Source organism: Primulina huaijiensis, chromosome 9, assembly GCF_012295235.1.
Source record: "Primulina huaijiensis isolate GDHJ02 chromosome 9, ASM1229523v2, whole genome shotgun sequence".
NCBI classification, from domain to species: domain Eukaryota; kingdom Viridiplantae; phylum Streptophyta; class Magnoliopsida; order Lamiales; family Gesneriaceae; genus Primulina; species Primulina huaijiensis.
This window is the reverse complement of record NC_133314.1, coordinates 14080484-14095055: the sequence shown is the minus strand read 5'-3', so window position 1 is coordinate 14095055 and position 14572 is coordinate 14080484. Positions and strand designations below refer to the sequence as shown.

At 39.5% G+C, this 14572-nt stretch overlaps 1 protein-coding gene across 1 annotated transcript; it reads left to right on the top strand.

Annotated features, from left to right (window-relative positions):
• Positions 1 to 13659: 13659 nt before the first annotated feature.
• LOC140983890 (uncharacterized) lies at positions 13660 to 14070 on the top strand. The gene has a single exon (XM_073451044.1). The coding sequence runs from the start codon at positions 13660 to 13662 to the stop codon at positions 14068 to 14070; it is 411 nt and encodes a 136-aa protein (XP_073307145.1).
• Positions 14071 to 14572: the final 502 nt, after the last annotated feature.

The window sequence follows — 14572 nt, the reverse complement described above, 5'->3', positions numbered from 1 at the left end:
GAGAAGATCTCGGTAACTTTGTCACAAAGTCCATAGAAATGCGATCCCATTTCCATTCAGGAATCGACAAACTGTGCAGTTGACCTCCTGGTTTCTTCCTTTCAGCTTTCACCTGTTGGCAATTCAGACAGCTTGACACAAACTCTGTGACATCAGATTTCATCTGTTTCCACCAAAACTGTGTCTTCAAATAATTGTACATCTTTTTGCCACCAGGATGAATGCTAAATCGACTACTGTGCGCTTCTGCCAATATCCGCTGTCTCAAATCTGAAACATCTGGCACAACAATACGATTATTCACATACAGTACATCATCACGTACCTGATATTCTGATCTATGTCCTGCTCTGACCATCGCTATAGAATTCTGCACATTTTGATCAACTTTCTGAGCCGCTTTAATTCTCAAAATCAGCTCTGGTTCAACTTGTACAGCATATAATCTCAATGGTCTACTATCTATCTCAAATACCAATCCAGACAAACAACAATCTTCTATCAAATTTGAAACCCCAATAGTCGATAAAGACAAAGAACATACCTTTCGACTTAGTGCATCAGCTGCTGCATTCGACTTTCCAGGATAGTATTTGATTTCACAATCGAAATCCTTCAATAAATCAAGCCATCTTCGCTACCTCATATTCAGTTCTGATTGTGAAAACAGATATTTTAAGCTTTTGTGATCAGAATAGATCTCAAATTTCTCACCGTAGAGGTAGTGTCGTCATATCTTCAATGCAAATACAATGGCCGCCAATTCAAGATCAGGAATTGGGTAGCGAGTTTCATGTGGCTTCAATTGTCTCGAAGCATAGGCAATGACATGGCCTCGCTGCATCAAAACACAACCCAAACCTCTGTGAGAAGCGTCACAATATACAACAAATCCACCAGTACCTGACGGGATAGTCAATATCGGTGCACTGGTCAATTTCTTCTTCAACTCAACAAAACTGGACTCACACTCCTCATACCAGACAAATGGAGCATTCTTCTGAGTCAGCTGCGTAATCGGTTTAGCAATACTGGAAAAATCTTTAATGAATCATCGATAATATCCTGTCAAACCCATAAAACTGCGTATTTCCGACACTGATGTCGGTCTCGACTAAGAAATCACGGCCTCAACCTTGCTAGGATCAATAGAAATACCATCTCCAGATATGATGTGACCCAGAAATACAACCTGTCTCAACCAGAATTCAGATTTCGACAGTTTTGCATACAATTTCTCAGTTCTCAATGTTCTCAACACAATTCTCAGATGCTCAGCATGATCAATCATATTCTTCGAATAAATCAAAATATCATTGATAAAAATAATCACGAAATCATCAAGATACTTCTGAAACACACGGTTCATCAGACCCACAAAAACAGCTGGAGCATTCGTCAAACCAAACGGCATGACAATAAACTCATAATGTCCATACCTGTTTCTGAACGCTGTCTTCGAGATATCAAAATCTCTGACTCTCAACTGATGGTATCCAGATCTCAGATGGAACTTGGAATAAACAGAAGAACCCTACAACTGATCAAATAGATCATCAATACGAGGCAAATGATATTTATTCTTTACCGTAGCCTTGTTTAGTTGCCGATAGTCAATGCAAAGTCTCATTGACCCATCCTTCTTCCTCACCAATAACATTGGAGCACCCCAAGGAGAAACACTCGGTCTAATGTATCTCTTGGCCAGTAAATCTTCTAACTGCTCCTTCAACTCTTTCAATTCAATTGCTGCATTCTGTACGGAGCTCTAGAAATCGGAACTGTACCTGGTACCAATCAATGCTGAAATCTATCTCTCATATCGGAGGCAATCCCGGAATCTCATCTGGAAAGACGCCAGCAAACTCACACACCACTGGCAAGTCCGCCAATGATGGACTCGATTTCAGTAAATCAACTGAATAGACAAGGAATCCCTCTGCTCTTTTCTGTAACAATCGAGTCATAGACATAACAGATATCAAAGGAATTCTAGATCTAGAACCCTTACCATAAAATTTCCACTCGTCATCCATGTCAGGTCTGAATCTCACAATCTTGTGGAAACAATCAACGGTAACTGTGTACTTGGTCAACATATCAATACCGATAATACAGTCAAAATCAGACAACCCAAGCATAATACAATCTAACTCAATCTCATGCCCTTCATACTGCAGTATACAATGTTTAACCGAATTCACAGATATCAAACCTTTCCCCAACGGAGAAGAAACAGACACTACAGTAGATAAGGATTCAACAGGTAATGCATGACTCAATGCAAATCTCTCAGATATAAATGTATGAGAAGCACCTGTATCAATCAATACATATACAGGATAACAAGAAATAAAACAGTTACCTACAACAACATCGTCTGATGCTTCCTGAGCCTGCTCCTCTGTCAAAACAAATACTCTAGCCTACTGTCTAGGAGGCTGGCTAACTGTCTGGCTTCTTCCTGGCCTCTGCTGTGATTGGGTGGATGGTGGTGGCTGGAAAGAATGTACAGTTGATGATCGTCTATCAGTCTGAGCCACTGATCCAATTGATTCTGCTCCCTGGGATCCTTGGGAACCTCATTGTGGACAAACTCTGGCAAAGTGTCCCTGCTGTCTGCAGATACGGCAACTACCAATCACTCCTTGGAATTGCTCAGTGGGATGTCTCCCTCCGCAAGTTCTGCAGTAAACGCCGGTATAACTCTGGCTCTGTCTGGAACCACTGGAGCTAGAAGAACTGCTGCCCGACTTCTTAAACTGTTTTCCTCGGGCTTTCAGAAAATCTTTCTTTCCACTACTGCTGCTACCACGCTCAAATCCTGGAGGAGGTTGCTGGGGTCTCGGTGCTGAAGAAACATACGAAGCTCGTTTCTGTCTAATAAGACCAGCTTCAGCTCCCTTTGCACTGTTCAGGGCATCAGCAAAGTTGTTCGGTCGCTCTGTGTTCACCAATGTAAAAATCTCAGGATTCAGGCCATTAATGAACTGATCAGCAACAGCTTCGTCATTCTCAGTAACATGTGGAGCAAAACGCAGCAAAGTAGAGAACTTGGCCACATACTCTTCAATGTTCAGCTGACCCTATCTCAGATTTGCAAACTCTGCCCCCTTGTCTTTCCTGTACGACACTGGGAAAAATCTCTGATAGAACTCAGTCTTAAAAACATTCCAAGTGATATTCGTACCTCGATGCTCCAACGCTCTCTTTGTCGTGATCCACCAGTTCTTTGTAACATCATGCAACTGGTGCCCAATCAGTTTAACTCTCCGCTCATCAGTGTAATCCAACGAATCAAACAGCATCTCAATGTCATCTAACCAACACTCACAGTCAACAGAAGTCTCTGTTCCTTTCAGGGTTGGCGCTTTGAACGACTGAAATCTCTTTTCCATTTGTGTTGCTGTCACATCCATCGGATTAGCCGAAGTACTGCCCTGTTCCTGTACTCTTCGGGGAGGCATATCTGATTAGCAAAAGGATTAATAATCCAATACAACAAATCTGTTTCAATGCAGTCCCCCCTCCGATCATCTTACTGCTGATCAAGAATCGGTTCAGATTCATTCTCAATTAATATAGTTTACAAATCAAATTAGATAATCAGGTAAATATGTAATAATAAAAGCAGTAATCATGTTAGCAATCAAATGCAGGAAAGAAAACTCAATCAACCCCGCTCACTAGCTTCTATCTCCGTCTCCAGGAACCTGCAGTTCTAGACCTACTTCTCTGATCTAGTTCAATCTCAGGAACCTACTGCTCTGATACCACATGTTGGGGGGACGCGGACGCTAATTATCTTCTTAATCGTCATTGGGATAATTGGATCAAATTAATTAATCTGGGTCTAAATTTTTTTTTTATACAGTGCGGAACGTAATGGAATTCAGCTAATATACATATAAGTATAACAGTACAAGTCTTGTACAGCATACAACCATTTAAAACTAAGGTTCAACGACTAATTATCAAGTGTTCAAACCCTATTTACATCAAAGTCCGTAGTCTCCACTTTAATCACGATCTCTCCTCATCTCCTCGACCCTGATCTTGTCCCACCGGTTGCCATGCACACATACAAACACGACAACAGCCGGATAATTCCGATGAGAAATACATACCAGTATAAATCAACAAAACATGCAATCATATAATCGATATAAACGCATGAAATAGATATCAAGAACGTGTATCAAATCTGAACACATGAATCAATATAAACCTGTAAATAAACTCATGACTCCACATCTCAGACTAGACTCATTCTTAGTCTAGGGATCCTGGTTTTCCAGACGTTGGCATACTATATCGAATCTCAGCAATAGAAGTAACTCCACTCCTAAGCAAACATCGATATAAACCAAACATCCAGTGTCTTGACCTATCCGTCAAAGACTTTGGCACATCCGCCAATTACTCCTCTGTGACAATGTACAATAGGCCAGTGACTACTCTATCACAATCTGGCACCTCTGTCACAAGACCAATCGTCTAAATCATGCGTTTTATAAATCAATAGAACAAGCATATCAATGCAATAAATTCAAATAACTGAAAACAATAGCAAATAAGTATGTGGTTTAGGGAAACTCAAGTTCTAACTCACTTGAGTCATTCTTCTCGGTTTAACATTGATTTATACCTTTCTTTTTATCGAGGTTCGGGTTTGTTCTGTCTCTGAATCTTCAATACCAATCTACAATGACATATCTAATAGGCACAATATCACTATACTACTCATAGCAAAACTCATCTGATCAATACGCAAATCTGCTAGACTCAATCTCAGTCAATGTCGACGGCATAACGGTACAATCTTGATATACCCTTGACGATTCAATATCAATAAACAATCTCAACAACTCACAATCTCAACAAATACAATCCTAATTCAAAAATGCTCAATATCAATTGATATATTACAATTGCATAAACGGTTTGTTCTTCGATCCGGTTTCGATTCTACGATTACCAGTATTTCCAGAACATAGAATATCAATCAAATACTTATTCATTCAATACATAAATTTCAAACCATACTGAAAAGTAATAAAACTTACATCTTGTTGAAGTTATTGACGAGAGTTGTGCAGAACTGTGTTCGGATCGAAATTCTGATAGCCGGATCTTGTACAATCGATTTCTAAGGGATTTAAGAAAACTTGAGAATTAGCTATGGGAGCTCTCGGGTTTCTCCTCAATTCTGAAATAAGAATGAAGGTAATATACATCCAAGTTGCATGGTGAAGACAAGTGTCCCACTCAAATCCATTAATTGCAATTTAGCCCCTGAAATCTTCACTATTTGAAATTTGGTCCTCACAATTCTTTTTAATTCAATTTCAATCCTATGGAATTGTAACACCATGGAATATGACTAAACATTCCAAAAATTCATAAAATAAATAATCTCGGATTAAAATGATAACATCTCGGGCCTTACACCCGAGAAGCTCAAGAATCCCCAAGGGTTGTGTATTGTCACTCCGAGAAGCTCAAGAAGTCACGTCTCAAGTATGTGAGTTTTTACTGCTTTATATTTTATATGCAAAAATTTTTTTATTGCTTTCATGATGCATAATATAGAGGATAGATGCATGTTATTTTAAAACGTTAAATGCATATTGGTTATGTGGTTTGGACAGCGTGTACATAGATGCCTCCTAGACGGATTTTACGTAGTAATGATGAGGATAGATATGAGGAAGAGATTCCAGATCCTCCACCTAATCAAGATGCTAGTGCACGTGTACTAGCAGATATGGCTCGTTTACTAGAGCAGCATGTGGGAAATGCTACAAGGGTTCAACAGGAGGCAGTCTATGAGCGTTTTAGGAGGATGAACCTCGAGGATTTTCATGGCGCTACTGACTCATTTGTTGCTGAGTGATGGATTCGATATTTGGAGGTGATTTTTCGGTATATGGATATGGCGGACGCTGACCGAGTTTGTTGTACCATATATCTACTGAAGGGCGACGCTTTCTTATGGTGGGAGGGAGCGGAGCGAGGAGTCAACTTAGCGACACTGACTTGGGAAGACTTTAATAAGGTATTATACGACAAATATTTCACTTCTGACATTCGTTCAAGGCTGAAAAGAGAGTTTATGAGTCTTTATTAGGGGGATTTATCTATGGTTGAGTTTGTGCAAAAGTTTGATAGGGGCTGTCATTTTGTGTCCTTGATTGCGAATGATGCGGCAGAGAAATTACGACACTTTCTTGATTGAGGCCCATGATCCGTCGCGATGTGATGCTCACTGATCTTGCTAATTATACTACTGATGTTGCCAAAGTTTTTAGAACCGAGCAGTCACTCAAAAATATTGATTGGGAGATGGAGCGTAAAAGTAATCATGCCTAGAAAGCTAATCAGCAATCGAGTCAGCAGAGTAAGAAACCATTCACGGGACCACCTAAGCGATCGGGACCGCCGGAACCACAAGGACAACCAACTACTCAAAATGTCCCGAAGACAGCAGAGAAGCCACAGTGCAAGCAGTGCAATCGTTACCATTTTGGCAAGTGCATGTGGGGCACCTACAAGTACTTCAAGTGTGGAGAGATGGGACACAAGGCTGGGGTTTGCCCGAAACTCAAGCAACCCACGACTGGAAGGGTCAATGTGATGCACGCTGAGGAGACTGAAGCAGAGCCGACACAACTTTGATTACTGGTAACCTAGTTGTTTAACGTTTTTACATTACTTTCATTGCATGAAATGTTAAATTGGGTATTAGAATTAATTGGGATAATGAAGAACTTAGAGGAGAATAGGTTGCATGCCCTACCTGAGCTGGATTTAAGAGATGACATTGAGAATTTATTTGGATAGAAATGCAATTTTCGGGATTTTCAGGATAGAAATGAAGAGAAAATTTAAGCCAAGTGGGTTAAGTATGAGGGGAATGAGGGAGCTTAAGCTTTTCAATCATCCAGACAAGACAAATTTGGAGGACGAAATTCTATTTAAGGGGTGAGGATTTGTAACGCCCGAAAAATCAGTCTACGTAAACCACAAGCATTCAAACGATTTGAATTTCTTACGTGCTTCGCATGATTGATTTTAAATGCTTACTTGATGCATATTATATGATTAAAGGTATGATTGCATGACTAAAAGATTATATGGCATGATTTCATGAAATAGTAGATTTTACCCGAATATTCGATAATAGGATGGGGAAAAGAGACCGGGGACGACGGAGATAAAAATAAATATTCTTCAATAAATACTTTCAAGGCTTCTTAATGATTAAAAATGATTAAATTTTTCTAAAAAAATGTTAAGATTTAATTATTTCACGAGACGAGCACGATTTTACCCGGGAAACCGGTTTTGGGCAAACGAATGACTTTTAAGATATCAAATGCATTATTTTTTAAAACTAAATTTTATAAACTATTATTTTTAATTAATTAAGTGTTATTGGGCCCAATTTTACTATTATGAGTAGGCTCAATTTCTCTTATACTTGAAGGCCCAAAATCAAAGCCCGTTAGCATGCAAATTAAAATTTATAAAAAGGATTCCTAGGTGTTTCAAAGCACAATACCAGCCAAAATTTACACACGCGACACACACTAGAATTCGAAATTTTCGAGGAGGAAAAACTAGGGTTCTTCGTCGCTCGTTCGTCCCTTTTCGTGCCACTCGCTGACTATCGAATATACTAGCGTTTTAAATGCAAAGGCACGTTTTTTAAACCCTTTTATGCAACATTCAAATCATATTATGCATGTTTTAATTATGTTTTCATGAAAAATATGGGAGTCTAAACTGCTAAACTTTTGAACGATTATTTGTAAGGTTTCAAAAGTTTTTACGTATATATGAGCGTGTTATGATTTTCAACGAGTACGCTGCCACCATAGGATGTTTAATTGATGGAACATGAACAAATTAAGGTTGAAACGAGGGCTGGACTAGAGCTGTATGGGCTGTGCACGAGGGAAGCTATAATCCTAGGGTTTCTTTAAGGAAGAAGGCTCGGCTTGGTCCATGTCTGCATGCGGCTCACCCAGGGCTTGGGGAGATGCAATGTTGGGTGCGGTTCAGTGCTAGGAAGAGTCCTAGCTAGGACTCTTGTACAGCCGGTAGGAGAAGAGCACACGTGTGCAAGGACTCATCCCATGCACGCGTGGGAGTGTCTCCTGCAGGAAGGGTTGTGGCTTGGTTGGGTAGGTCTAGGCTGGTCCAGTAGGGTCTAGAAAGGATGGTCTAGGGTCGGGTCAGGGGCTGGTGCTTGGTGGCTCGATGGTGGCTCGACCAAAGCTTGATGAAAGCGCGAGGCTCTTGTTCTTGTGCGCATGGGCTTCTCGCGTGGGCTAGGGGCTAGTGCATGGTTTAGAGGGGGTTTGGTTGGGTCCCTAGGTAGTCTGGACATGGGGTGGCTCAAGGTGGCTCAGTCATGGTTCAAGAAAAATGAGGGTAGGCTCGATAGGAACATGCTAGGGTTCGATTAAGGGGAGTTAAGGGGCAAGGGTTCAAACCATGGTCTACGGGGGTCGGTTCATGGTTCACGAGGCTAGTTTAGATATAAAAAGTCTATGTTTAAAATTTGAAAAGAAAATACTAAAATTTTAATTAATACGAGAATAAAACGCTTCACGAATTAGTAATCAAAGAATTAAATCGAAACACTCAAATTTACATCAAATAAAAATATTTAAAAAAATTAAATTAAGTATAAATAATTATTTGGGATGGTCTAGAGTCAATAAAAATAAGAAAAAGTAAAAAACGAGAAACTTTACGTCTATGGTCAAAACGGTCATTTTACACCTGGGTAGAACGAAAAGGCTTGGCAGCATCCCGAAGGATTATAACGCATGATAAATGATATAAAATGATGATTTTGATGAAAATACGATATTTTATAATTTATGGTAAAGCTGTGCAATTTTTACTATTAAAATGTTATTTTTGAAAAGTCATGATATTTTATACTTTAAAAAGGAAAAATGTTTTGAGGGATGTGAATTGACTGTGACAAAAGGATAGAGGATATGTGGGGGATCCGTTTTAAGAAGGAACGGTGAACTTACAATTTTTTGGGAATGTCGTGAGGGAATAGGCCCAGAGGGAGTCCGTTTACGGGACAAAGCCCAAGAGAGAGCCCGAGAATCGTATTTCCATGGTGGTGCCTAGTGTCTGTCCTCATGCGCTATGGTGAACTAAGACTGGTCGGTCGAATAGAGGATAAAAAGCTAGTCACTTTTAAGGATCAAACTTCACCCAAAATGATAAATTATGCAAAGCTTTACGATTTTATGATTTTACGATATATGATTTATTTATGATTAAAATTATTTTAAATAAAAGTATGATTTTAATGCATGTGCTTGTATATGTATTATTTGTTACTTATGTTTAGAACGTGCTGAGTCATTATCCACTAGGTTTGAATGATGCAGGTGATGATGATATTGTGAGAGGCGCTGATGCTTGACTGGACCGAGTACAACAGTACATTCTCGAAGGACATTTATTTTCCGCACTAGATTGATAGACAAAGTTTAAAGAATGTTGTTAAGAATTTATTAGAGATTTTATGCTTTATTTTGAAGTTAATTTTGATCATGTTAAAGGTAGAAGTGAATTTTGGTAATTGACGATTTTAGGGATTTATGCACTTGAGATTTAAATTGTTAAATTATTTTGATTTATGGAAATGTTAAATTATTTATAAATGGTGATTTTCGAATTAATAGAGATAAAAAAAATTAGGAGAAATTTAAAATCAAAAATTAGTGGACGGTTCATGTGTGTTGAGTCTTTAGACTCACAAGGTGTGGTTGATGCATGTGATCATGGGGATGTGAAGACTGGAGGCGTTGAAGACTGAATAGGTTAAACTGGTGGTGCACTTGATAATCCGAGGACTTTGTATTTCTTCCGAATAATATGATTAGGAGTAAGGGGTTTTAAACAGTAGTTTCACATGTTCAAGAATTNTGGACCGGAGTTGGAGTATTGAGGTAAATTTTAATATTGAGAAAACCTTCCTAGAATTTATTTAAGATAAATAATAAGTTAAATTAATGTAAAAGAATGTTTAAGGAATTATTTAAATAATTTAAGATTAAGTAGTAAATAAAGTTCAATAATTAATTTCTTAATTCACTAAAATATTTAATGAGTAGATAAAACTCTAAAGAATTGAGTACAAGATTTAAGAAATATTTTCCCCCTTTATTTTACTTAAAATTTTCGGCCCTCTTTATTTAATTTAAAAAATAGTTGTCAATCCAATTATTTAATATCTTTCCTTAACCTTTTCTTGGAGATAACCCTTCACCATTTTTAATCCTCATTTAATTAATAAATAAGCAATATTTCTCCTCCCATCATCTTATAATTTCGGCCATTTCACTATAAAGAATTTAAATTTTTGGCAACACTCCATTTTGATATCTTTCCTTATCTCTTCATGGTAGAATAATCCCCATAATTTTAATTCCCTAATAATTAATAAATTAAGCAATATTCTCCCATGATTTGGTAGATAAAAATCGGCCCTCTCCTTATTTTAAAAGATTTAAATTAGTTTAACAACTCATTCTTTATTATCTTTCCCTAATCTTTCTCGGTAGATAATTTTTCCCAACTTTTAAATCACCAACAAATAAATTAATTAAGCTATTTTCTCCCTTGTTCCTAGACACTATGACCGACCAAGTGCACTCCTAAATTATCCCACAAATCTCTTGATATCATTATTGTTTCATTATCTCTCAAATTCAAAAGATTTGAAGACTTATTCTCTCCTTTTATCTAGCGAACTTTCCCTTCATTCCTAGCCATTCCCCTCCCTCCTAATCTCAAAATTTGAAAGCATTATACAGCAGGAAATCGTGAGTCCTAGGGAGGAAAACCGAGAGAAAATTTGTGAGAAACAAGAGGGAAGAACAAGATAGTAAAGAGCACTCCGTCTCCGCAGCGTCGCGCCATTGTTTTTGTTTGTTTTTCCTTTCAAAAACAAAATATCCAGGCATGCATATACCATCTCTTGCTCTTCAATCAAGTTGTATTCATATTTTTATAAACCATTATGTGAGCATGAAACAGGAAAAACGAAATATGGACAGCAACCTTTGAAAAGAAGAAATTCTCCAAAGATTTTCATTCCTCTTGTGCTTCACGTTTCTGTTGTTTTTGATGGTTCAGGGTTTGGCTCGTGTCCAGGCACCCAAGGCTGCTCCTAGGCATGTACTAGGATGTATTAGGACCATATTGACCCATTCGTTCATGTCCCATACCCGCTGGAAATCAGAAATGACAGCAACACCCCGAACATGCCCCTTTGAGTCTCGATTTTTATTGTTGCTAACAAGGGAGGAAGTTCTTTATCTTGGCTGCCCTAGGGGCCTATAGCTATGGTTAGAACCCCTCCCTATCATGTCTAAGATGTGACCAAGTTGCCTTTCCGAGGCTTGGTCCATGGTGTAATCGGTTTTTAAATCAAAACGCAAGAACCCCCCTCGACCCTTCCCCTTACTGCATGTGATGTTTCGGTTTTGTGAAGTGGTGTGGATTTTGGTTGGCCTCTAGCCCTTAGCCACGGTTCATACCATACCCCTTGATGTCTAGATTGTGACATGGTCAATCAAATGGCCACTGGGACGATCCATGACAGCAAAACAATAGCAATACCCCACGCGCGCAGGTTTGCTCTCGGCTGGGAGTATTGTCGCATTTTTGGTGTGGTTCGAATTGTGGTAGGCCTAGGGCCTTAGCCATGGTTCAAACCATTCCTTAGGATGTTTTTAAGAGACTCTGGTCAGTCGTTCAAGCCCCAATGACCAGTAGCCTCGCAAACAATGCAAAGGAAACACAAGCACGCTGCTGTAATTTTTGACAGCATGTGTGCTGCGGTTCAGAGATGAATTTCGGGTTCTTGGTCGGGTTTTAGCCTATGGCCTTGGACTGGACGGTACCTCATCAAGTTAGGAAGGCTGTGTTTTTGGCCGTTTGTAATTCGAATCAGTTTAAAGGTCGTACGAGAATTTACGGTGCAATGTGCCAAAATGACTCTCGAAAGAGCGTTTCATGTTTTTGGCCGCCATTCACTAAATTTTGATGGTTTGGTGTTGGTTTGGGTTGGCACGGGATCATGATTAAATACTAAGTCATTGGGAGTAATTTTCTCGTTTCTGGATTCAATTACGAACTTTTGGTCAAGTTAGAATATTTGCATGTCACTCATGATTAGGTAAAGTTGAAGCAAGCCTGGGAGCGATCCAACCCATATGGAAAAATTAATACAGGATATTTAATTACGCTATTTAATTATATTATGTGCATAAAATATTCATTTTTGATATTCATGCGATATTGCTTATGGCCACTTCACTGTCATGATATTGTTACTTCACCTGGTGGTCACCTACCGGTTCAGTTCAGTTCATCCCGGTGATCACTTATCGGTCCCATCCAGTATACTGTGGCATTAGTCTAATCAGACGATTATTACTTCACCCGGTGGTCACTTACCGGTCAGTTCAGTTCAGTTCAGTGCAGTTCATGGGGCCACTTGCGTAGAACATAATCTCAGCAAAATTATGACAGGCTATTTTATTACAGAGCTCTATTGAGCAAACTGTTCACTTATGATTTCCGGTTCAGTTATGCACGTATTTATAATTATCCATGATAAGATATTTACAGTTCAGTTATGCAAGTACTATAATTTCTCATGACATGATATTTTCACTTCGCATGAAATTTTATTATTATCTATTTAATTGTTATTTACGATATATGCATGCTGAGTCTTTAGACTCACTAGACTTGATTGTTGTAGGTACTGATGATGTCGGGATCGAGGGCGGGGACCAGTGAGCCAGCTCGAGTCGGCAATAGTGGGACCCGAGGACCTCATTTATCAGTTTATTTATTATTTTTGCGAAAACTCATTTTATTACGATGAATTATTTTAAGCTGTCGTTTTGAAACATTATTTACTTCCGCTGTTATTTTGAATATTAAACTTTATTTATCAATTTATCTTATGAATGAGACATTTTAATTATTTAAAAAGAAAAATTTTAAATTTTTCCGCAAATTTTCAAACACGAATTTAGAGGCCTCTACAGGTGGTATCAGAGCCTATGTTCTTGTAAAGGGTTGTACTACTACTGACCTCGAGAAGCTCACAAAGTCACGTCTTCGGTTTGTAAGTTTCACTTTTACGCATTTCGTTTACAACATGAATATTTTAACAGCATGCTTCCATGAAATATTTTATGTCAAGCTTTTATTTATGCAGTATTTATTTAAAATATAAAGAAATTATGGAATTATGCATGTTAGTTACGTATGGGTTATATGTATGGAACAATATGTCTCCTAGACGCCTTTGTTAAGCGAGTGAGAGAGGATGAGCCTCGTCATGAGGACAGGGAGGAGCAGAGACAAGAGGGGAACGGACCTCCACCCCCTCCACCTGACATGATTGCCCAGATGCTAGCTGGGATGACTAGGTTCTTCGCACAGTTTGCGGGGAACAATGCTGGAGCAGCCAGACCGACAGGGCCTGAGGCTACTTATGAGAGATTTATGAAGATGCGTCTTAAGGAGTTTTCAGGGACCTCAGACCCCATGATTTCCGAGGGCTGGATCAAGTCCCTCGAGGTTATCTTTGAGTTTATGGAGCTTGGGGATGTAGACCGAGTTCGTTGTGCGACATATCTATTCGGAGGAGACGCCCGCTTATGGTGGGAAGGAGCGTCAATAGCCCTGGACTTGGCTACATTGAGTTGGACGCGCTTCACGGAGGTATTTTACTCCAAATATTTTACTGACGAAGTGCGTTCTCGGTTGACCAGGGAGTTCATGACCCTGAGGCAGGGAGATCTGACTGTTACGGATATCATCCTTAAGTTTGAGAGGGGCTGCCATTTTGTGCCCCTGATTGCGAACGATGCCGGTGCCAAGCCGAGGCACTTTCTGGATGGTTTACGGCCGATCTTGCGCCGCGATGTTAGGGTGGCAGGCCCTACTAGTTTGAAGTTGCGGTTTCCAGAGCTCTTGCTGCAGAGCAAGATCAGATTGATATAGAGAGGGATCGCCAGGGTAAGCGACCAGTCCAGATGCCGCACCGCCCTCCTCCACAGCAGCAGCAGCATCAGCGTAAGAGGCCTTTCCACGGCCCACCCAGAAACAGAGGCCAGCAGCAGCAGCAGCAGCGGGACGCGCAGTCCCTAAGACTTTTGAGCATCCAGTCTGTTCTAAGTGCACCCGCCGCCATCTTGGAGCATGTATGCTTGGCTCAGAGAAGTGTTACAAGTGTGGTAGCCCAGACCACATACTGCCGCAATGCCCTCAGAAGAATCTGCCTACTCAGGGCAGAGTTTTTGCTCTCCATGCAGCGGAGACTAACCCGGAAACTATGCTTATGACAGGTACCTTTAAAGCTTTAAATTTATAATTGGGAGTTTATGTTTTGGGGTTAAGATTTTGAACATAGAATTGCAGTAGGATTGCATGCTCTACTTAGTATTATTCCGGGAATTTAGTTAGAAGAACTTTGACCTTTGCATGTTATTAAGCTTAGTTCTTG